Raw genomic sequence first — 24,053 nt, forward strand, 5'->3', positions numbered from 1 at the left:
AGTAATATGCATCAATAAACAATATTTTCATGCATAAAAAATGGTTTTTAAGAGTTTTTGTTAAATGTTTTATAATATAGTATATATTATGATGTTTATATATGTTATAATCTTTAGGCTGTTTTAGGTTCGTTGGAATTCAATAAAATCTGAAAGAATTGGAATGTCGGTGATCAAATTTCACACCACTATCACTGATATGACCGTTGCGAATTAATACTATTATAATATCATGAAGGGATATTTTGGTAATTTATCACTATTTTATTATACTTTTGAAGTTGTACTTTACCAATCCAACAAACATATTCCCAAGTATACCAATCACAAGGATTGTGATATAATGGTTGAGATCCTAAAAGATGTAGTAGAATATCTCATCTGTCCAGGGTTCGATTCCAACCGTACACAACAATTATGATCATTGAATAAGTTGTTTATCTAAACACTCAAAAGTGCTTATTACCGAGCACATGTATAAGTTGTTTATCTAAACACTCAAAAATGTTTATTACCTGTCACACCAGAATAAGTCAATAAGTTGTTTTTATAAGCAATCACAAACAACCCCATAATATTGATTAGGTATATGATTAAACAAATGCATTAAAAGTGATGATTGCATAGATTACATGTCTACTTTTAGCAGGAAGCAAATCACAGGCTACGATCCTAAAAAACTATAATCTTCATGCATCAAAGTATTCTTCAGGAAGGTAAAACTTCAATCCAATAGCCTGAAACCACAATCATCAGTAAATTCTCAATTTTACGAGAAACGAATATGCATGCGATTACGACTAGCGGAAATGAAGACGGGACCCGCAAAATGAAACTGTTTACCGACAGAAACAAAGACAAAATCGAACGATTTGTGGGGATAAATGAATCTCACCTCTGCAAACTTCTTATCAGCATCACTGTGATCATCTATTCTTCCAGCAGCATCACCAACATAAAAGGACCTATAAGAGATACAATTGAGGTTATTTAAGCTAAATGACCTCCTGACAGATGTTTTTTAAATTCATGATCTTCTGACAGGTTTTTAGGCTTTTTTTATGCATGGTCAAAAGTAGCAGTCTGAAACCTGTCAGAAGGTCATGGATTTAAAGAAAAATCTGACAGGAGGTCATTTAACGGAAGGACCCGAAAAGGTTATGCAAGAAAGGACAATACTGATCCATATCAATCGGAATTCCGGAGTTGAATTCTTGTTCCATTATGCGCCACATTCCGGGTTGCGGTTTGCGAAAAGGGTCCTCTTCTTTACCTTTACTTATACCACAAGCAATGAACACCTGTATACACATTTTCAATTCTACCCTTAATTATGATACGGGAAATTCATTAGTCTCTATGTTATCAAGGGTAATATTGTCATTCAATTTCTTACAAAGTTTAATAATTGCATATTTCTAAAACTGTGTGCCTTTTTCATTATGGACGCGGAGGGAGCAACAGATTGACAACCACCTGAATTGGAACGTTCACGAGCTTGATAAGACTGTTTAGTCTCCCAATTTTAGAATCCACTGCTACCTGTCGCTTGTTCTTCCACCGCTCAATATTTGATTCATTTGTGAAGATAACCTGCAACACAAGACATCATAAAGAGACCACAGTTGTCGACACTATGCCACATCAGCATTCTAAAACCTCAAAGCAAAAGAAGAAGTTGCAAACCAGTTTGTAGCCATCGTTGTACAAGCTCTGCAACTTTTTTGGTATTGAAGCATACATAAGAGACCAAGCGGTTGCACCTACTCTGTAATTTTACATTCAAAATATACATCATGCAGAAGTAAATTCTAAGGCTGAGACCTTGAGGTATTATAATACACAAAGAAAAGATAACTATTGTGAACCGTTGCCTAGAAAACTCCCAAAAAATGAAAAATTGAGGAATACCGTGATATTCATCTGGATGGTATGCACATCTGCATACAAGTAATTTGTAAGCAATTTGTCCGGTACGCACATGTGTATAAAATGCACAAGTGCATAAAAACCAAGAAAACAGCTTCAGTTACTTGTATGCACATGTGCATACCCTCCAGATGAATGGTTACCAGAGTGTTCCTCAATTTTTCATTTTTTTGGGGGTTTTCCTTGAACCTCCCTCCCTCTATAGAGAGAGAGAGAGAGGGAAAGGTTTAAACGAGGACGCTAACTATTTAAGAAAACAAGAAAAAGGTCGTTAATGTAAAAAATCACATGTGATTTACATTAACGTCAAAAAAAAGGAAGCGGACGACTTATGAACCCGTATGATTTTGTAGGTGAATATATGTATATATATATATATATATATATATGTGTGTGTGTGTGTGTGTGTGTGTGAATCATGTAGGATTTTGTACGTGAATCATGTAGGATTTTGTACGTAAATCATATATGATTTTGTACATTAACGACCTTTTTCTTGTTTTCTTAAATAATTAGCATTCTCTTTTGAACCTGCCCCTATATATATTAAAAATATACATCATAGAGAAGTAAATTCAAAAGCTGAGACCTAAAGATTGATTATATTTTGTAGGCATATCATGGACATTTGCGAGTTTAAAACTAGGAGTACCTTTGAACAGATGTTTTTGCAAGACATCCATCAAAATCGAAGGCAGCAATTTTTCTTGAATCTTGGAGGCCATCATCCTACAAATTATATTATAAGATTGATTGTGAGAAGTGCTGTCAATGCCAATCCTTGTCATGGTATCGACCCGTTGATCATAATGATCTTATCAATTAAAAGAACTCACTCGTTCAAGATATACAATGGTCCGGAACGCCTTCCACTTTGGCTGTAAAGTTGCACCCTAAAAGAAGAAAATAATCACAATTCACAAGAAAATGAAATTAGTATGAAACTTACGAACATGATTACCGATATAAAGTGTAGAATTGAGTAAAAATTGCTGGCTGATCTTACCTTGTAATTGTCCTTGATGTCACTAACGGCAAAGTCTATCTCTGATCCAACGCGCGCGTCAAGTGAATTAGATATCTAAAAAAACGAAAGTTCAAACTATATATCATTAACATGCCCCGTTTTAAATAATTAAAGAGCTCTTTGGAAAGGAGAACAAAAGAGCAAGAAAGACGAGTAGTCATGAAAAATGGAAGAATTCATGGATGATAATACACTTTGATGTTATTATCGCTTGTGTGGTTTAAAAGGAACGAGATTTTCAAGAAAGATGGTTAAATGGAACGAATACGGTGAGATACGATTTCTAATGCTGGTCAATCTTAGAAAGAAGATAGGTCGGCAAGTGTCTACTCCCACTTAGAATTCACTAAGTCACCTAGAATCCGGCATTTTTTATGCTGAAATTCTTCTTCGCCACTAGTGGCAAATATCCATTAAATATGGTAACCGGATTAGATATTTAAGGAAAATAATCAAAATGACAAAGATGCACTTGTGTGTATGGTTTGTAACTAATACAAGGTTTAAGTTGTATTTGTATGGCAAATGAAGCGGAATGACTTGAACCCACAACAAAGTACATACATGCCTCGGAATATTTCAAGCTCAAGGAGATGACGCGCATATGAGAATTACACTCTGCAAATATTCTATAGTCTATACTCGTTCGATTAGTCATCTCAATACCTTTTCACTCGTTTGATCCTGTGCCGCCAGCTCAGTTTCACCATCTTCATTCGACTGTCGCAACTCAGAAAACAAAACAAGTCAATATCACATGAACGGCATTTGTGCATGCATAATGTTGCATACAAGATCGTATTTACCAAAAAGTTATACCTCTACGGTTTGTGATACTAAAAATCTTTAAAATCTAATAGTCATATTATAAAATCGACAGTGTTGCTTCTTAGTGATATTTAAGGTGTAAGGCAAGGCATGTATGTTTCAAATATTAGAATCACTGAATCATAAGTAGTGTCATCTATAATTAACGTTAACAACACTCGTATAGAAAGAATAACATTCAACTAAAGAATCAACACCCCCAAAAGTACTTCAATATTTACGTTAATCTATCAACAATTTGAGTTTAGATTAACAGCATAAGAAACTAATATTCAAATAACAAAATTCTTTTAAAATAACTTCAATAGACATTCTGTATCCAACCCTGTATTAAGTGGCAAACATTTTTGCGATAGATCCAACTTCTAAAGCATAAAAAAAGATAAACTCGAAGAACACCATCTAACAATGTGTATTATCACTCCATCCAGCGTGTTCATAGTTTATACAAGTAGCTTTATAGCATGCAGTACCTTCTTAGAAGATTGATCCCCTTCAGTCACCAGTTTCTTCAACTTTTCTTGATCGCTGCTCTGCATCGAATACAACTCAATCAAATGATCAAATAAGGTGCTGGATTTTGGATAAAACTTTTTTGGGTTTTGTTCAAAATGTGGTATTCAATTACCAGCCATAAACCTACGCTTTAAAGAACTGTCACCCTCCCAAGTACATGGTTGGTTATATTAACTAAAGGTTAAAGAATTATATGGTTATGGACAGAAAATAGAATACCAATAAGATTATTCATTATAACTAAAAGGAAACCAAAAGAAACAAATAACTTTGTAGGTATAAACATATTTGTTTTGTTTCAGTTTCAACTTTAAGAAAATGGCTGCCAACTAAGAGGGTTGAACCAATGTGCTTTCTTTCTTCTTGGGAGACTTATGTGAATAAGTTTTATGGTGGTAATGCAACAGCGGTGAAATGGTAACCAAACATAGTTATATGAGTTTTAAAACTGAAAAAGTACTGACCTTATGCGAAAAAGTGACTAAATGAAAAGTAAAATCAGTAGCTAAAAAGATAAACTGAACCCCATTGACCTCACCTTCAGTTCTGAAAATCCTTCAATTGATTCTGCTGAAAGCAAGTTTGAATCTAGAGGGAAGAAGCAGTCTATGTGATGCCATTTGGTGTTTTCAAATCCTCGAGGATCCCAACTAGTCAATCCCAATCTTAGGGATTTAGAATCGATCTTCTCAGCGCATTTCTTGCATAAAGATCTTCCTGACTTCGCATACTCTGCAACAATCTTGATACAAGAAGAGAAAGAAGAAATTGCAAAAGAAGTTAAGCCGTTGTACTAAACATTTTCTTGAAAACTATTATTACAAAAAAAAAAGAGAAACAGAAGATTTAAAGATAATACAAGCATAGAAGGAAGCTAATAGACGTCAATCCACAGCACAGGTCGGTGGCACAACTTTACTGTAAGTAATAAATCAGTGTAAAACTTAAGCCCTTCGAAAGTTAAGCTTTTTTTAGGTTCTTCTTGGAATGTGTCAACGAACAACTTTACATACCCCCACCCCCAACTTCCCTTTCTGCACCCATCCTATCAATAGCCAGTTGGGTAGCATAATAATATACCTTTTCATTCTTTACGTTCTCTTTTTCTTTCCCAGCTTCTTCATCTTCATCCGTCTACAAAAAAGCAGAATCACATGAATGTCATCAGTTTCCTCAAGATATGAAAAGTAAAAAACCATCTCACAAAGGCAAAATTGACATAAAGATCACTCCGTTTTCATGGTCTTTTCAAATGTGTACCTTACAATAAAGATTTATCAATGACGATACTTATTCTCACAATCATATCAAACAACCCATGCCCTCATCAAGTGAATAAGATGTCTAAAACGGAAAGTTAAAACTATATCTTTAAAATCCCTGCTTTAAATAATTAAGGAACTCTTTGGAAAGGAGAAGAGAGGAGCTAGAAAGATGACTAAACAAAGAGCAACCCAAGTTCTGCAATTAAAAAACATTGTAGTTAAATACTTAATACACTACATCCAAATGAACAAACATGGAAATTTGATGGGTATAAGAAAATCAAAAATTTGAAACTCAGAAACGAAAGAGGAGAAACCGAATTAACATGGATAGGAGAACTAGACAAGCATTGGCAAGTTTATGCACCATAAACTATAGAATTTATATTAGGTAGAATATGTGCCCGTATATATCATACAAGTCGGAAATACCCGTAAGGCCGTATCACAATGCCATTACAAAACAAACAAAGTTGAACAAAATGAACAAAGATCACAAAAAGTTAGGGAAGGATACAACAGAAGATGAGGTTTCCACTTCTGCTATTAACATCACTCATTAAAGATAAGGTGTACTATTTAATATTTTATGTTTGAAAGAAAGGCTTCTAAAGCATGTGAAAAAATAAATGAAGATAAACAAGGTAGAAGATCAAGGAGATAAGGATGCATAATCTAAAATGATTTGTTCATTTTTTTTTTTCAAATTGCTACAAGAGGCCTTTTTTGTAGCCAATAGCCATTAAGGTTCCAAGTTCATCTAATCAATGAATATCATTTGAAATAAACTACTATGAATGTCTTAACACGTAAAAGGACAGACAATATGCAAAGTTCATTTTAGATGTGTATTCTTGTAGATGTATGGCAGATGAAGCAAAGTTGAATTGCGTCAGACTACAACAAAATACATACATGCACCAGAATATTTCAAGGACAAGGAGGTAATATATATGAGAATTACACTCTGCAATTATCCTACAGTCTATACTCATTTGATTAGTCATCGCAATACCTTTCCACTCTTTTGATCTCGTCCCTCCAGCTCAGTTTCACCATCTTCATTTGACTGCACAACTCACAAACCAAAACAAGCCAATTTCACATGAAGGGCATTTGTGCATGCATAATGTTACATACAAACTTATTTTAACAAAAAGTCAAGCCTTTATGGTTTGTGAAAGAAATAACAAGCTTTAAAATATAATATTCATACTATCAAATCTACAAGAGTGTCCGGATATGGACAGTGATATTTAAGGTGTAAGGCAAGGCATATATCCTTAAAATATTAAAATCATTAAAGCATAAGTAGCATCATCTCTAATTACATTGACACTCCTATATAGATAGAATCACATTCAACTAAAGAATCATCACCAAACAATTTACTTCAATATGTACATCTATTTATCACCAACATTCAGTTTGTATTAACAGCATAAGACACTGATACTCAATTAACAAAATATTGACCGCAAACATTTAATTAACCTCAAGCACTTAACACAAAAAAGACAGGTGCATGAAATAAAGAGGGAAGCCCCTATGGTGACTATTTTTAATCTTATCTATCCTTTTATGAATTACATTAATTAAAATAAATGTTTACTGGGTTCAGATTACATTTAAACCAAGGGCTAACAAAATATTTTCTAGTTCATGCAAAATAGCCAAGAAGTCGACTTGTAACTATTTTCAATGAATCTCACACTTTGTGATGGCAACTGATGGGCAAAGGTACACCCTTCACTGAATCAAATGGGTCTAGTCCAATATGACACCCAAAAGTTATGCTTTGTCAAGCATAGACGGACCTACATAGGTGCCATGGGTGGCACGTGCCACCGTATCGTTTCTCCGCCGAAGGGTAAAAAATTTAGGTTTCGTGAACGGTGCAACCGTATTAATTTGTTGTGTGCCACCGTATGTATTTTGAAACTACAATGAAAACAAGTTTTATTTGGTAAAATTGGTTTGCAAGGCTTTTATTCCACCCCACACCCAAGTCCGAATCATGTTAGTGTCATTTTCTTAGTCAAACGGTGCCACCGTTTGAAAAAAATTCCGTATATTTGTTTCTTATAGTCAAACGCTGTCACCGTTTGAAAAAAAATTCCTATATTTTTTTTCTTATGGTCAAATGGTGCCACCGTTTAAAAAAAATTCTGGGTCCGTCCCTGGCTTCGTGCCTGGACACGTAAACATGGATCTGGGAGCCTCAAATTATCAGACACAAAAAATAAACTCCGACGGGAATACCCGTAGGCTGAACATTTAAATCCTCAAATGGAAAATTAATTTTAAATAATTTTAACATAAACTTTGCATCCAACCCTGTATTAAGTAGCAAACATCTTTGCGATAGATCCAACTTCTAATGCAGAAGAAAGGATAAACTCGAAGAAAACCACCTAACAATGTGTATTAATCCATCCAGTGTGTTTATACAAGTAGCTTATAGTAGGCAGTACCTCCTTAGAAGATTGATCCCCTTCAGTCACTAGTTTCTTCAACTTTTCTTGATCGCTGCTCTGCAATGAATACAACTCGAACGAATGATCAAATAAGGTATTTGGATAAAACTTGTGTACTTTATTCATAATATGGTAATTTGTTACCAGCCGTAAACCTATGCTCTCAAGGACTGTCACCCTCCCAAGTACAGAGTTAATGATTATCTTAACTAAAAGTTAAAGAATTATATGGTTCTGGACAGAAAATAACTTCATGTTAACTAAAAGCAAACCAAAAGAAACAAATAACTTCGTGTATAGAAAAATATTGTTTTTGTTTCAGCTTCAACCCTGAAAAATGGTTGCCAACTAAATAGGTTGAACCAATGTCCCTTCTTTCTTCTTGGAAATACTTCTGTGAACAATTTTACTGGTGGTAAGTGGTAACATAACAGCGGTGAAATGGTAATGGAACATAGTTATATATAAGTTTTAAAACTGAAAAAGTACTGACCTTATGTGAAAAAGTGATTAAATGAAAAAGTAAAATCAGTGGTTACAAAGATAAACTGAACCCCATTGACCTTACCTTCAGTTCTGAAAATCCTTCAATTGATTCTGCCGAAAGCAAGTTTGTATCTAGAGGGAAGAAGCAGTCTAAGTGATGCCATTTGGTGTTTTCAAATCCTCGAGGGTCCCAACTACTGAATCCTAATCTTAGAGATTTAGAATCAATCTTCTCAGCGCATTTCTTGCATGAAGATCTTCCTGACTTTGCATACTCCGCAACAATCTTGATACAGGTAGAGGAAGAAGACATTGCAAAAGAAGTAAAGATGTTGTACTGAAAAGTTGCTTGAAAACCATTATCACAAAAGAAGTAAAGAGGAACAGAAGATTTAAAGATAATAAGAGCATAAAGAAAGTTAATAGGCCTCAATCTACAGGGAGGAAGTTTAAGTTCGGTAGAACAACTACATAAAAAAAGTTACATCAAGATTAATTCATTATCTATCAAATCTGCTTCACTGTAAAGTAATAAATCAGTGTAAAACTTAAGGCCTCTCAAGTTAAACTTTTCTTATGTTCTTCTCGGAATATGTTAAGGCACACCTTTACATACCCCCACCCAGAAATACCTCTCTGAAAAGCTCCCAAAGTTCACCCTTTAAATAAGATAAAATCGGTGTATACACTAAACTTCCCTTTCTGCACCCGTCCTATCTATAGCCAGTTGGATGGCATAATACTATACCTTTTCATCCGTTACATTCTTTTTTGCTTGCCCAGCTTCCTCATCTTCATCCATCTATAAAAAAACAAAGCAGAATCACATGTATGTCATCAGTTACATCAAGATAGAGAAAGTAAAAAACATATCATAAAAGACAAAATAGACATAATAATCATTCCACTTTCATGGTTTTTAATTGTGTACCTTATAGTAAAGATTTATCAATGAAAATACTTATATTCACACAATCATATCAATTACATCCTTTCAATTTGATTGCGGTGCGATCTCATAACTCTAAATGTTCAATGGTTGATCGTCTACGCCTTTGTTGCAAAACAATGACCCTTTCTTTATCTAGTTCACTGAACTTCCTCAATTTTAAACTAATTTGTTATTTTTGATGAAAATTGCACAGAACTCATGTAATTGGTATGGTTGTGAGAATACAATTATGTTACTGATAAATTCTTTTATAAATGTATGCAGTGGAAAAACAATGGAAGTTTCAATAAGACAAATAACACATCTCTACCTTTAGTTTCTTTGAACTCGTTCGCTGTGACTCGAGCTCAACGTCTCCTTCTCTCTGTTTTAGAGCAATAGCAATTAGGTAAGCTTACAATGCACGAACCATGGTAATCCTATATGCTTCTATAAAATGTCATCATAGGAAGGGTGATATGTCAAGATGAACAAAGATCTCCACAAGAATGATATGGAAGAAAAGGAAAAAGAACAATGTGCAACATTGCATAACATCACTGTTACAGCACTGCCTGTAGCTGTATAATGTTAAGAAAAGGCTTCTCAGTTGAGTAAAAATAAATGAAGATATATCAAGTAGAAGCTGAAGGCCCTTTTTTGGTTGCCAGTTGAATAATAATTCTCACACACCATTGATATCCTGAGGAGATTTTAGAAGTAAAAAGAGGTGGTACAAATGTACAATCCAAAATGATGATATTGTTATAACAAATTGTTACCAATCTATGAGAAAAAACCATGAGCAGCAAAACTTTGCCATCATGTTACTGTATCTATGTGACTTCTGACTACAATTTACATGCTAAAACCATTGAATCAGCATACTTAACTTGTTACACGTAAATCAAACAGGAAATGAATCTTTCACCCATAATATGTACTGTTGTCTTGGAAATAACTGCAACCAAAATTCTACATGCCGATTCGTAAAACCAAAAGATTCAGCACCTTAACCATGTTCCACAGGCATGCTAGCAAATAAGTCTTTGTGAATAGGTACCAACTGGACGATGCCCAACAATGTGTTCTGATCGTCAATTAAGAAAACTCTGTTACTGTTCAAAACCAAATGGACGATCACATTATGTACTGTATTGCCGCTAGTACGCTAGGAAGTACTGCCGCCATTTGAAGTGCCCCCATTTGAAGTGAAGTGTATCAACAGTTTACCAATAACTTTGAAACTACCAGCTAATACAAATTTGTACAACTCTAGAGGGAAACAGTTGAACATTAAACCGTATAAAGACAACTAAGTTCATGTGTATGACAGTGTAAATACTCTTGTTCCAGTATTCTAGTTATGCAGGTCGGATACAAGGTTTCTTAGATGTGCTTCAAGTAATTCAGTAATTGTGACATTTAACAGATGGACATGAAATCACAATACATAGATATCTATGTATATCTATATCTACACAAATAACACAATATTCAAAGTTCTGCTTCTGATTTCTTATCCAACCATTCATACACTAAAAAAGTCCAAGCTTACATGAATGCTTTTTATTTTTATGATCTATTAAGACATAGCAGCCATATTTAACTCACAGAAGTGACCATGAAGCATATAAAACCTGTCCATCATACAAATTCATACCAAAAAGCATCTTATGTCTAGTTACAGCTTACAAGTAGCTTAAATCAGCAAGTACCTTTGTAGAAGATTGATCTCCTTCACTCACCATCTGCTTCAACTTATCTTGATCACTTCCCTGAATGAAAAAAGTACGAATATGCAGCTCAAAAACAAAGAAAACATAATGTTCTTGCACTTGATCAAATCATGTCAGCTTATTATCCATTATGCACCGATAGTGTGTAAAAACAAACTCGGAAATGGCCAAATGGGAAAGTAAATTTCGTTTTATACACCTTAAAGCTAACAGTACTGAATTGAGTTAAGCAAATGAAAACTCAAATCAGTAAGCTAAACAAATGAATAGAATGGAGCTAAGCTTTACCGTCAGTTCTGAAAACCCTTCAATCGTTTCGGTGTAAGAAACCGGAACTGAATCCAAAGAAAAGAAACAGTCCAAGTGATGCCATTTAGTGCTGTCATACCCTCGAGGATCCCGAATCTTCAACCCTAATCTGAGAGCTTTGGAATCAATCTTCTGGGAACATTTCTTGCATGAAGATTTACCTGACTTAGCATACTCTGCAACGATCTTCGATGAAGAAGACGATGACATTGCATAAAGATCAAATACTACGAACCTAGGGTTTCTCGAGAAGAACGAAATTCGAGGATTAAAGACTAGAAACATATAAGTAGGAACCTTTATCCAACTTCTACATGAATGAAGTCCGATACTCCAGGGTTTGGGGCCTATACTATGTTCCCGCCACTCTCGAGAAATATCATCGTTAAGTACAAAGCGAAAGGTAGAGTATAAAATAAAATATAACTATTTGATAATTATTTATAATGATTTAACAGTCAATGGAGATTTATGATATAAAATTATTTAAATGGTTTTAATATTATTAAAAGTAGATTTTTTTTTTCAAACAAAATTTATTTCTTAACGATTCAGATATTGTTCTTAATAGAATTATTAAGAGGTAAAAAAAAAATAACCCTTGTATGATATCAATCTGATTTATAACAAGAAAATTAACTCAATTCACCCTTTTCTCACATTTAAATTGCTCTCCTAATTATTTATTTCCTGAATTTATATAAACGTCATTACTTTCTTAATATTTATACTATATTATAAAGCATTTGATAAAAACTTTTAAAAATCATTTTTTATACATGAAAATACTCTTTGTTAATGAATATTACTTAAAAAACTCAAGATCACAAGTAAATTGTGCGTAAGTACGACTTATTAAAATTTCATTTTTGAAATTGTGTAACTAACTATACATAAACATAATCAAATACGGGATATAAATCTTATTTTGAATATAAAAAATCTAAAATATAATTAGAATAATCATTAGTTATAACAAAATATTTAATTATTATATTTATAAAAATTATATTACTAAACGATAAATAAATTACTTTGTTATTAATCTAAATTAAATTATAAATAAAATATTAAAAGAAATTACACAAAAAAATCAAAACTTTAAATAATAAATTTGATACAAATATCGATATATTTTTCCCCATATTTTCACGATATATTTAAATTTACATTTTATTCAAAAATAAAAACGTTATCACTTTCTCAAAAACACTAGAAACCATATTATATCGACATAGATAAATAATAAAATGAAACATTCAGTCCGTGTATATTTGTATAATTCATTGTTTTTTCATTCTTATAATTTACAACTTATTATTGTGTTCAGTCCTTGTGGTTTAAAATTATTTACTATTTTGGTCCTTGTACGTTAAAGATATGAATTAGTCCATAGATGAAAATAACAATAAATAGAAACCGTAATTTACTTTGATGTATATTTTAAATGTTAATATGACAAAGTAAACAGATATAAATTCTACAATTTTATTAACAACAAACGCTTTTATTGCCCAAAAAAAAACACCAGTAAAACAAGGAGAGTGAGAAGGTCGTGTTTTGTGGGCATATAAAGACGACCGACAACACATCAAGACGGAAATAAGCTAAAAAGAGAACAAACAATCACGAAACATCTGAATTACGAATAGAAAAACAGGATGACTACAATAAGAAAGGAGATGGCAGGATTCCAACCAGACAATAAAAGCCAGTAGCAAACAATGACCATAAATGAATACTGCAACAAACGAACCCATTGAACAAAACGAAACCTAGAGCGAAAAAATTGAAATCAAAACTAGTTACGCAACCATCGTTATCAATACGAAGGAACCAAGAACCATACCGACGAACTTATAAAACAGATCCACGAAGATCAAAAACCGAAAGGACATGGGAACATTAAAAGGCAACCGAATGCCTTGAAATCCAAAATTATGGAACTTGACTTTTGGGGATATCAGGGTTGGCTTTGAGTTTGATTTTCAGCCATCTGACTCGTCCGAAACCATGATAAGTTGAAAAATATAACACTTAGCAGATCGTGTTATTTTTAAAATTATAAACTTGCTATCGATTTCATCAATCATCTCAATTTATTAAATTCATCCTCAAAATCAATTGAGTATGTATTTTTTGAATTATAATAATGGTGTTTGTATAATGTAACGAGATATATTTCAATTTTATTATTTGTTTTTGTCGATATAATACGTTTTTAGTGGTTTTGAGAAAACGATAATGTTTTTATTTTTGAATAAAATATAAATTTAAATATACCATAAAAAATATATCGATATTATTATCAAATTTACTATTTAAAATATTTGTTTTTTATGTAATTTATTTAATTCAATGTTTTATTTATAATTTAATTTAGGCTTAATAACCAAGTAATTTATTTATCGTTTAATAATATAATTTTCTATAAAGAAAATAATAAAATATTTTGATCATTAATGATTATCTTAATTATATTTTAGATTTTTCACACTTACAACGAGATGTTTATCCCATATTTAATTATGTTTATCTATAGTTAATTACACGTATTCAAAAATGAAGCTTTAATAAGTTGTATTTACTTATAATTACTTGTAATCTTGAATTTTAAATAATATGCATCAATAAACAATATTTTATGTATAAAAAGTTATTTTTAAGAGGTTTTATCAAAACCGACTGACTTCAACCCTAAACCCGACCAATCCGAAAACAATATAAAATATGAAACCCAAGATTAAGGGGGTGTTTGGGATTGCTTATTTAAAACAACTTATGTTTTTTTTTTTTTGTAAAATTGCTTATTAACTTATGTGGTATCAAATCGGAGTTTTGTAAAAAGTGTTTGGATTAGCTTATAGCGGTACCAAAAAGTAATGAGCTGATAAATTGTTTTTTAGTGTTTGGCAAATTTTACTTATATATGTGAAATGACAAAAAAAAAAAACAGTCTTTCATATTATTGACTTATGGGGGTGTTTGAGATTGATTATTAATTTATTTGATTTTTTAACATGTAAAAATTTATTTTCATCATTTATAATAATATCTTTCACAAAAAATTATATCAATAAGATTAATATTTTATATCAACAAGATCAATAATTAACAAACATTAATAAAACAAAGTTAAAATGGTAAACTAGTAATAAACAATTTTTCATAAGTTAGGAAACATTAACTTATCAAAAACTGCTTATTACTGGTTTGGCACCGGTATAAGCAGTTTTATTTTACCTCATCCAAAAACTAGCATTTAGTTTATCATCGATGCCAGACTGAAATAAATCAAAAAATACCTAAAATAAACAATCCCAAACACCCCGGTGCGTTTGGTTTGCAGGAATGTTTTTGAGAGATTTTGATTTTCATGAGGGATTTAAATTCCATGGGATTTGGATTGGATTGGATTTAAAATCCATCCTATGTTTAGTTTGCAGGATTTGGATTGGATTTGAAATCCATTCCTCTGTTTGGTTTGTAGGATTTGGATTTGGATTGAGTTTTTTTTTGTAATTATTTTAATCACCAAATCTCTTTCATTTTCTTAAATCTATCTATTTAACCAACAAACCTAAAAATTTAACAATCAAACCTTAGGATGAAATCATTCTATCGAGAATCGGGGCTGTTATGCTAAGTTGTTCATGCATTATATAAAAGCAACTGTCTATGGTATGTATAGGATTCCTCAATTGACAATTATCGAGAAGTCCATAATCTTCGAAGGCAACTACAACAAGCTATTGATGAAAAAAAATGAATTCGAGGTCTGTACAGGCTTATTCCGATCATACCACCGTTATAGATTCATAGGAATGGATCAGGTAAGAGGAGGAAAGAGAGAGAAGACAATTTTCTAAAGTATTACCCCTTGTTCGTTCATTCAGTTTTCGAGTATCGAAGAAAATCTTGAATATGTTTAGAAATGCACATACTGGTAAGCACATACTGTGTTCATAGTTTAGACAAAAATCGAAAAGGGGAAAAGGGATTTACCTGTTGAGTGATGGGAGAAGGCGGTTTATCGGCGAGGACCACTGTGGGAGATGGTGGGCGACGGAGACGGTGAGCGACGACGACCGACGGAGGCGGCGACGGTGAGCAATGGAGGAGCGATGTAAGCTATGGGAGAAGATGGAGACGAGTTAGGGCAAGAATGAAATCCCACGGGAATGGATTTTAAAAACCTGTGTATTTTCAAAGGATTCTTAAATCCATAATTCACGGGATTTTAAATGAATCCCAGGATTTTAAATCCTACCATTCATACAAACCAAACACATAATTGGAATGAATTTTAAATCCAAATCTCTCTAATTCCATTCCATTCCTGCAAACCAAATGCACCCTAAAATGATTTCATTATCCAAAACTCGAATAAAATTTTGATTTATCCACCCGGGTCCGACCCGCGGATTCACACCGTCCAGCTCCATAATTTAATTCCCAAAAATACTTTCCTCCCTCTTCCTCACCCTCCAAAACCCTAGTTATTGATCTTCGTTTTCGATGGATCCGTACTACGAACAGAGGTTACGAGACGAAGTTATTTACCTCCATTCTCTATGGCACCGAGGTCCTCTTTATAGGTCATTGCCATATACCACTCTACAACCTTACAATTCCACAAATTTCAAAAAACACAAGAAAAAGTCCAAATCGAACGCCAGACAATCGAAAAAGGTCGGCAGTTTTTCTGGCAAGGAATGGCCGGTGAAACCTCTCTCCGCCGATCCTCCGCTGACTCAATCTGGATGGCCGGAATTGAAACTAAAACCTAACCCACAACAAACACCTCGTTTGCCCACACCAGAAGACCTAGAAAAGTACAACTGGAATCAGATCCATCAAAAGGCATTAAAGGCCGCGAAAGAATTTTTTGCGAGAAATGGTGAGGATAGCGATGAAGAAGACGATGACGTCGATGATATGGATGAAGATGATGAAGATGATGTTCAAGACGAAGAGTATGATTTCTTTTGGAAATTGTTTAATGAGGATGAAGAATTGAAGGGTTATTATGTAAAGCATTGTGGCGGAGGAGGTGAGTTTTCATGTCTGGTATGCGGCGGAGCTAATGAGAAATATCGGAAAAGGTTTAAGGATTGTATTGCTCTGGTTCAGCATTCAATTTCGATTGCGAAAACGAAGAAGTTAAGATCACATAGAGCTTACGGGCAAGTTGTTTGTAAGGTTCTTGGGTGGGATATTGATCGGCTTCCTTCTTCCATTGTTGCAGATTATAAGGTACAGAAATTGGACTCTTGATTTTTGTGTTTGAGGTCTAGAGATGTATGTTTGATCGAAAATTGTTGGTGTTTTTGTAGGGAAATGGTGTTAATGCTGATAAAGATGTTAACAATGGTGGGGATAACGCGGGTTTAAACAAGAATACTGACAATGGAGAGTCGAATTTACAGGTGGATCCTAATGGAAGTTGTCATGATGTTTCGGAAATTGTTGATGATGAATCGATGGTTTGTGAGGTTAGTGATGTTCTTCATAACATAGGGTTGATCAAGATTATTGATATTATGAATTCATATGCATTTGAATATTGAAATTGATCATATTCTACTCTGGTTGATGGTGCAACTCCGTTTTTTTGATCCGAAAATTGTTGGTATTCTTATAGGGAAATGATGTTAATGTGGATAAAGATGTTAATAATGATGGGGATAATGAGGGTTTAAACAAGATTATTGATAACGAGGAGTCAAATTTACAGGTGAATCCTAATGGAAAAGGTCAAGATGTCACGAAAACCATCGATGCTGAATCAATGGTTTGTGAGGTTAGTGATGTTCTTCATACATGCGCTTAATCAAGATTATTGATACATGGATTCATGTGCATTTGAAATTGGAATTGATCAAATTCTACTCTGGTCGATGGTGCATTGAGGGCATAGGATTCAATCCAGCCACAGGTTCTCCTTATGGCTACCTAACTCCGGTTTTGTTTGGTTAATGATTCTAAGGGGCTGTTTGGTTGGTTTTCCATTAACTCTTGTATGGATAAAGTTGTCTATGTGGATTAATCTGTCTGTGTAGATTGAAAAGGTTTTTGTTTGAGAGGGTTTTTTAATGGATGGAAGGAGCGTGTTTTTGTAATTGGGAAGGGTAGATTGGAAAAAAACTTGGCTTTTTGCATAAAGCTCCCCCTAGAAACTTACTGAATAAACTATTTTCTATAACATTGAGCCACTACTAAAACAATCATGTATAGTTGACCGAGTAAGTTGTGAATCTCATTAAGCTACCAACAAACAGGCCCTAAGTGTTGACCTGTTCGAATGACATGAAGGTGATAGGGAGGTTAAATTAGGTTCCCCCAATGGTAATGGTGATAACGACACAACTATTGGTTGAAATTGACATGGGTTTAACTAAGATTATTGATAGGTTGATCCAAACGCATCTAAAGTGTACGTGATAAAGCTCTATAATTTCATTCCAATAGATGGTGAAACTGCAGTTTGTGATGGAAATCCATAGGGTCAGGTTCAAAGAGAAAGGCGGTCAATCTATGAGAAGCCGGGAAGTTTCAAGATCATACATAATTTTTTTTTTTTGTAAGGGTGTCCGGGCCAAAGCCCGACTAATCCCCGGCAAATTTGGAGGCTAAACATGGCCCCACTTAAATGTCGCCAACACTCCCCTCCCAGGGCTCGAACTCGGGTTCATGACTATGCCATGCCCAAGCCTTTACCACTAGGCTGGAAGGTCTTTGACAGATCATACATAATTACATGTGATACAAACATGTAATCATATATTATGCTACACATGTTGTGTTGACGGCCATAGAGAGGGCGACCTTTGGTCATGTTGAGCCGTTGACCCAATCATATACGTCTAAGGATGGAGACAGGGCGGGTAATGCATCCCCTGTCCTTGAACCCCGTTTACCTCCTGGGTCCCTGACCCTGCCCCGACTAATCTCTGATGGGTTTGGAAGGAAGGAATCTCTGGCTGGTTTAGGGGTTGTACCCGTTTAGTAAGAAACAATGTTTTTTAAATTAAAATTATAAAGAATCGTCACTACATTAATCATCAATATTGAAAATCAAATATATTTGTCATCTAATAATAAATGTATACATACATATATTATTTACACACACTATATGTATTAAATAAAATAAAATTTAATCGGGGTCAAATTAGGGACGGGTAATGCCATTCCTGCCCCGACCCTTGTTCGGGTATGAAAATAAATCCCCGTTCCTGTCCTATTACCCGTCAAACTGCGGAATCCCTCCCCGTTAGGGTCATGGTACCCGCCCCAACATGTAAAATTTCATCTCTAACTGCGTCCTTTTTGGACGTGTTGTATCATATATGATTACGTGTTTGTATCACATGTAATCATGTATGATCTTGAAACTTTTTGCCTTCTGGCAAATTGACCGATTTCTCGCATGATCCTGCCTCTAAGTCCATATACACAAACATATCGGTGAGACACCTTGAATCCCAACTCAAATGGGAATGTCCCAATTTAGTACCAAAGTCCTCGTCAACAAGCCTAGCATGGTTAACCATGAGAGGTTGCTCAGTTGGCAAATAATGGCCAGGCCTTGGAGCTCCTCCCATAGATCGTCAATTTAAGCCCCCCGGGCCACTGGGGATTTTTCTGACTGTTATCTTCAAGGTCTCATAGGATTAGTCGAGATACGCTTTCATTAAGTCGTATCCGGCAATGATCTTGGTGTCGATTCTTGCAGGACTTGCCGGTTGTAGCAATTGTAGAAGAAGAAAATACCAAGAAACAGGTCTTGAACGAGGCAGAAGGGAGCTCAGGGGGAGCTGTCACCAATCTTGTGAGGATATTACATTATCTTTCAGAAACTTTCCATTTAAATTCACATTTTTACCTGTCTTTCAAATGTTCTTTTCTGTTGTACCACACATTCGCTTAACTATTTTTCTTAGAGCATTCACAATCGAGTTTTTTGGTCACATTGGATAGCGAAAAAAATAGGCTTCTTTTGCTTGGCCACCTGAGCTCGTGGCTCCCTCTTTTTTTTGGAAAAGCTCAAATAAGAAACTTGCCATTGTGGATGCTTTAGAAATCCTGTGGCATCACCGCGCTCGTTGACATTGGTTGATTTATACAGTGCAGGAATCTGTCGTCAACAATGGTGCTGGAACAACCACCACCGCCCGCCAGCAACAACAGTGCAGTTGCAGACTAACTGATAAGGTCTAAGAGTCATAATCGATGATTGAACTAGCAAATTGATAGCATAGCGAGACTAGTAAGACCATCTGTAAATTTATGTAGGCTGTAGGTTATTATTTCATAGTCGCTAGTTTCATCGAGCAGTTGTTGATCTAAACATAATCATGCATCGAGGTGATGCATTGAGTTTCAATACAATGTTAATTATAAATTAATTTAACATGATTCTGCGAGTCATTTTTCATCCTTCGTGTATGCAAACAAACTTTTGTACTCGGGTTTTTTGTTGCAAAAAGATCACAAGAAAAGAAAAATATCACTGTTTGTGTAACAAATATTCCCACATGGATAGAAAATGGGATATGCGAGCTGCTTATAAACCTCAAATTGTAGGCTACCAATAACTTCCACACTGGTTTTACGTTAAGTTTGAAGTTATTGGGCCAACTTGTTTGCTTTAGGCTTTTGGGTGTTACAAATGGTAACAACTCCTCTCATATTGATAGAAAATGGAATTTGAGGCTTCCAGTCTTAAATTGTGGGCTACAAAATAACTTCCGTCATGGTTTCAAGTTGGATATCAATAACACCTTGAAGGCTTATTACATATTACAAACCCGATTAACGAAGCTTACTAGCAGCAAAAAACGAACAGTTTTAACAGATAACCCGACCTAAACTATCGCTTATTGAAACTAACTTCTCTTACCAGCAGGTTTCAATCAAACTCGCCAGAAGACCCAAGTTGCAAATGGAAAAGAAAACTCACATGTGAAGCACGTGGGTGACTACGGTCTGCAGTTGGCCGGGATTCATGGCTCCGCTGGTGGTGGTGGTGGTGGGCCACATGGCTCTGGTGGTGGTGGCGGGTCACGGGAGGACGAGGGGTTGTAAGTGTTGAGAAGGTGAGTAATTCCCATTTTCATGTCTCTTCTTTTGCTCCATTCATGTAAAAAAAGGTGTAGTTTCTTTGATGCAACTAAGAACTCTACTGACTGTAATGGTGTCAAAATGTCTATCATACCCTTGAGGGTACTCAGCCTCAGCTTGTCTGCTTCTATCAGGACATTATATATATCAAGGGCATGCCTGTCCATTGCTTTATCCACCACCTCATCTCTACCCGTCTCCCCTGCTTCTCGATGGTCGTTTGCCAGCAACACCAGTGGCGCATCGGCTATCATCTCCTGCGTATAACAATATATCAAATTTCACTTCCTGTAATCCTTAAGCCACACATGGCCCCGTATTCAAACACTACAACAAAATCAGCTTTATAAGACGTCAAATATGTATGAATATCATAATAGACTGTCGTATATGACTTGGGGCATGTTTGATTGCAGCTTAATAGGATTCACATCTTAGGGGCTGTTTGGTTCGTTTTCTATTAAGACCTATAAATAAGTCTGTTATGATATTTAGACATACCTGACATTCTATAAAAACGATTTTGTTGTATATAAAGATTCATTATTGAGTTATAGTGTATGCCTGTAAGCTTGCCATACGAGAAGAGAGCTTATCTTCGTCCTTCATAGTTTTGGCCTGTAGATCATCTATGCTTTTGAGCTGAGAACTCGAGATTTCTCCGAGGTTTCCATGTCTGATTCCTTCAAGAAACTCTTCAAAATGGGCATTTAGCTGGGACCCACATAAGGCGTAAACGATTCGGATGATTAGGGACGGCCTGCAACCACCGATCCAAAGGAACGAGTTCTCGAAGGTGCTTCCCCATGTCGGAGCCAGGAACGAAGGGCTGTCGTGCTTGGCCAGTTCGGCTCGAGCATGGCTGTAGTTTTCAAAGTGGTTGATGATTTTGTTGGTTATTAGTTTGAGGTAATCGGGGTCGGTCCAGTAGTGGGTGAGTGTCTGGAGCAATTCATCGAGGTCGAGACGCTGCTGAGCCACCCAGTTGTGGTAGCAGCATTGGAATTGTTGGTGTTTCATCTGTTTCGCCATGTTTTCACGACTCTCTTGACTGCCCCACACACACACTGCCTACCTTATGGAGAAGAAATGGGTATATACACACACACATACATGTATATATACATATATAGAGAGAGAGAGGAGGGGGGGGGGTTGGCTAAAAAAATTGAAAAACTGATAGAATGGTCTCATGTAACAATTCATCCGGACGGTATACGTGTATATACAAGTAATTGAAGTTGTTTTTTTAGCTTTTATGTACATACCTGACAAATTGCTTAGAAATCACTTGTATGAACCGTTGCCAAAATGTTTCTCAGTTTTTCATTTTCTTTTTTCGATTTTTCTCTGAATCTAATCCTATATATACATATAGATAGATACATATATAGATAGATACAGAGCAAAAAGGGAATGTAAAAGTGGGAGAAAAAGGCCAAAGAGAGGAAGATCCAAATCCAATTGAGCCCACAGTTGCTGCTCCCACTTAGCAGACATGTAAACTTTCCTTTTATGGGAAGTTTTCTGGGCACCTTGTATATAATTAGTATAAAATATCTTGTAATAAAAACAAAATCAATATTATTTAACATAAAAGGCATCTCTCTCAAGTCCCAACCAAAAAAATTGATGAATTTGAATTAAAATTGAATTTTGGACCTCTTGATGAGGACAAAAGCGTGTAATTAATAATGTGACATTTGACGTTTTATGCGGTTGTTTTAAGCGATGGACTCTTCTAGAAGAAATCTAACGGAGTTCCAGACATTTTTATAAAAACGTCAATCAAATATGATCTTGAAACTTTTCATATTTCTCGCTTAATCCTACCTTTCTGAGTCTCTTTCTTTCTCTCCATCTCTATGTATGTGTGTGTGTGTATATATATATATGGGTTAAATTAAATGAGAACCACAAATATTCAATTTATCAAATCATTATCATATTATTATCATGACAAAATCAAATATCATAGTATTATCACATAATTATCGACGATGGATATATCCACATAAAAAGTCTCTTATGGTAATCAAAATTTAAGAAATAAAGATAAATCTAGGATAACAGAAAATTATTGATAAATACTAATTTATTTTTTATATGTGTTAATTAATTTTTATTTATTCTATTTTTTTATTATATGTTAATTAATTTGGAGATCAAAATGTAGTTTAATTTTCGTAAAACAAGGATGTTGTATTGGACCCTTCCCCGTGTGTGTATATATATATATATATATATATATATATATATATATTATATTATATTATATTTCAAATGCAATCATTTTCATTTGTACAATCAATGCAATCTAATTAAGTGAGATATTTATAAAAATGATAAGAGCTCATTTATTATAATTTGAATATTTATGGAAGATGACTAGAGTTCATTAATTATGATCAATATTTTATATTAGGAAATAATGAAAACTTTTATGAAATCACATATTATCAAATTAAATGGACGGTTGAGGTTGAGTTGTATTAGTTGTACAAATGTAAAGGATTGCATAATAACTCACCTCTCTCTCTCTCTCTCTCTCTCTATATATATATATATATATATAACCTTTTACATTTGTACAACCAATACAACACAATCTCAACCATCCATTTAATTTGATGAATATGTGATTCTATAGAAGTTTTGATTGTTTTCTAATATAAAGTATTGATCATAATTAATGAACCTTATTCATCTTCCATAAATATTCAAATCATAATGAATAAACTCTCATCATTTCTATAAATATCTCAATCAATTGGGTTGCATTGGTTGTACAAATGGACATGGTTGCATTTGAAATATACCCTATAAGAGAGAGAGACTTGGGATCATGTGAGACCAATGGTTTTTCATGAGACCCGTAAGACCAATTCTCAACCTTGGATTAGATTTACAATCGTCAGATCTGAACATTCATAAACGCCATGAGACTTCTCAATAATTACAAAATTGTCACCTTGCAACTTTAGACCATTAGATCATTAGTTTAGAAAGTTGATCAATGAACATAAATTGGTCTTGCGGGTCTCACGAAAAAACCATGGTCTCACGTGAATCCAACCCTATATATATATATATATATATATATATATATGGTTGGGTTCATGTGAGACCCAGGGTTTTTCGTGAGACCCGTAAGACTAATTTATGTTCATTGATCAACTTTAAAAGCTAGTGATCTAATGGTCTAAAGTTGCACGGTGGCAATTTTGTGCTTATTGAAAAGTCTCGCGACAATTTTGTGATTATAAATGTTCAGTTTATAGATCTAATCCAAGGGTTGAGAATTGGTCTTACAGGTCTTACGAAACCCTAGTTATCATATGATCCCACGTCTATATATATAGAGGAGTGATCAAATAAAAACCGCCCTCATTTGTGTAAACCGTGCAAACCACCTTCATC

The 24,053-nt window shown here is 34.4% G+C and overlaps 3 protein-coding genes across 5 annotated transcripts; 1 reads left to right on the plus strand and 2 right to left on the minus strand.

Moving 5' to 3' along the window:
* Positions 1-579: 579 nt before the first annotated feature.
* LOC112500644 (polynucleotide 3'-phosphatase ZDP) lies at positions 580-11,821 on the minus strand. The gene is made up of 19 exons (XM_025104168.1): positions 11,487-11,821; positions 11,178-11,237; positions 9,791-9,844; positions 9,277-9,330; positions 8,611-8,814; positions 8,040-8,099; positions 6,581-6,634; positions 5,381-5,434; positions 4,839-5,042; positions 4,258-4,317; positions 3,623-3,676; positions 2,936-3,010; positions 2,766-2,822; positions 2,582-2,658; positions 1,687-1,768; positions 1,477-1,593; positions 1,180-1,301; positions 896-965; positions 580-737 (listed from the first exon to the last, which is right to left on the minus strand). Exons 1-19 carry the CDS (start codon positions 11,790-11,792, stop codon positions 690-692), a joined length of 1,812 nt encoding a protein of 603 aa, XP_024959936.1. The 5' UTR covers positions 11,793-11,821; the 3' UTR covers positions 580-689.
* A 4,176-nt stretch (positions 11,822-15,997) lies between these two features.
* On the plus strand, positions 15,998-20,488 carry LOC112501251. Of its 3 annotated transcripts, XM_025104961.1 has the most exons (6): positions 15,998-16,763; positions 16,844-17,002; positions 17,152-17,310; positions 19,246-19,341; positions 19,639-19,724; positions 20,419-20,488. In XM_025104961.1, the coding sequence occupies exons 1-5, from the start codon at positions 16,026-16,028 to the stop codon at positions 19,714-19,716; spliced, it is 1,230 nt and encodes a 409-aa protein (XP_024960729.1). In that variant the 5' UTR covers positions 15,998-16,025; the 3' UTR covers positions 19,717-19,724; positions 20,419-20,488. The 3 variants fall into 3 exon arrangements, with proteins under 3 accessions (XP_024960729.1, XP_024960728.1, XP_024960730.1); XM_025104960.1 differs by lacking the exon at positions 20,419-20,488 and having other exon boundaries at positions 19,639-19,928; XM_025104962.1 differs by lacking the exon at positions 20,419-20,488 and having other exon boundaries at positions 17,245-17,310; positions 19,639-19,928.
* A 16-nt stretch (positions 20,489-20,504) lies between these two features.
* LOC112501252 (protein DOG1-like 3) lies at positions 20,505-21,688 on the minus strand. Its single transcript, XM_025104963.1, has 2 exons — positions 21,198-21,688; positions 20,505-20,890 (listed from the first exon to the last, which is right to left on the minus strand). The coding sequence occupies exons 1-2, from the start codon at positions 21,663-21,665 to the stop codon at positions 20,516-20,518; spliced, it is 843 nt and encodes a 280-aa protein (XP_024960731.1). The 5' UTR covers positions 21,666-21,688; the 3' UTR covers positions 20,505-20,515.
* Positions 21,689-24,053: the final 2,365 nt, after the last annotated feature.

This window comes from Cynara cardunculus (assembly GCF_001531365.2).
Source record: "Cynara cardunculus var. scolymus isolate 2C chromosome LG 17, CcrdV1, whole genome shotgun sequence".
Classification (NCBI taxonomy): Eukaryota; Viridiplantae; Streptophyta; class Magnoliopsida; order Asterales; family Asteraceae; genus Cynara; species Cynara cardunculus.

Coding starts and splice junctions, on each gene's coding strand:
- LOC112500644 (XM_025104168.1), bottom strand. CDS start 11,792: ATGTTTCTAGTCTTTAATCCTCGAATTTCGTTCTTCTCGAGAAACCCT. Junction 2,659..2,765: donor CCATTGTATATCTTGAACGA/GTGAGTTCTTTT, acceptor TATAATTTGTAG/GATGATGGCCTCCAAGATTC. Junction 1,302..1,476: donor TCGTGAACGTTCCAATTCAG/GTGGTTGTCAAT, acceptor ATGTGTATACAG/GTGTTCATTGCTTGTGGTAT.
- LOC112501252 (XM_025104963.1), bottom strand. CDS start 21,665: ATGGCGAAACAGATGAAACACCAACAATTCCAATGCTGCTACCACAAC. Junction 20,891..21,197: donor CTCGTATGGCAAGCTTACAG/GCATACACTATA, acceptor TGTTATACGCAG/GAGATGATAGCCGATGCGCC.
- LOC112501251 (XM_025104961.1), top strand. CDS start 16,026: ATGGATCCGTACTACGAACAGAGGTTACGAGACGAAGTTATTTACCTC. Junction 16,764..16,843: donor CCATTGTTGCAGATTATAAG/GTACAGAAATTG, acceptor GTGTTTTTGTAG/GGAAATGGTGTTAATGCTGA. Junction 17,311..19,245: donor CTGAATCAATGGTTTGTGAG/GTTAGTGATGTT, acceptor CGATTCTTGCAG/GACTTGCCGGTTGTAGCAAT.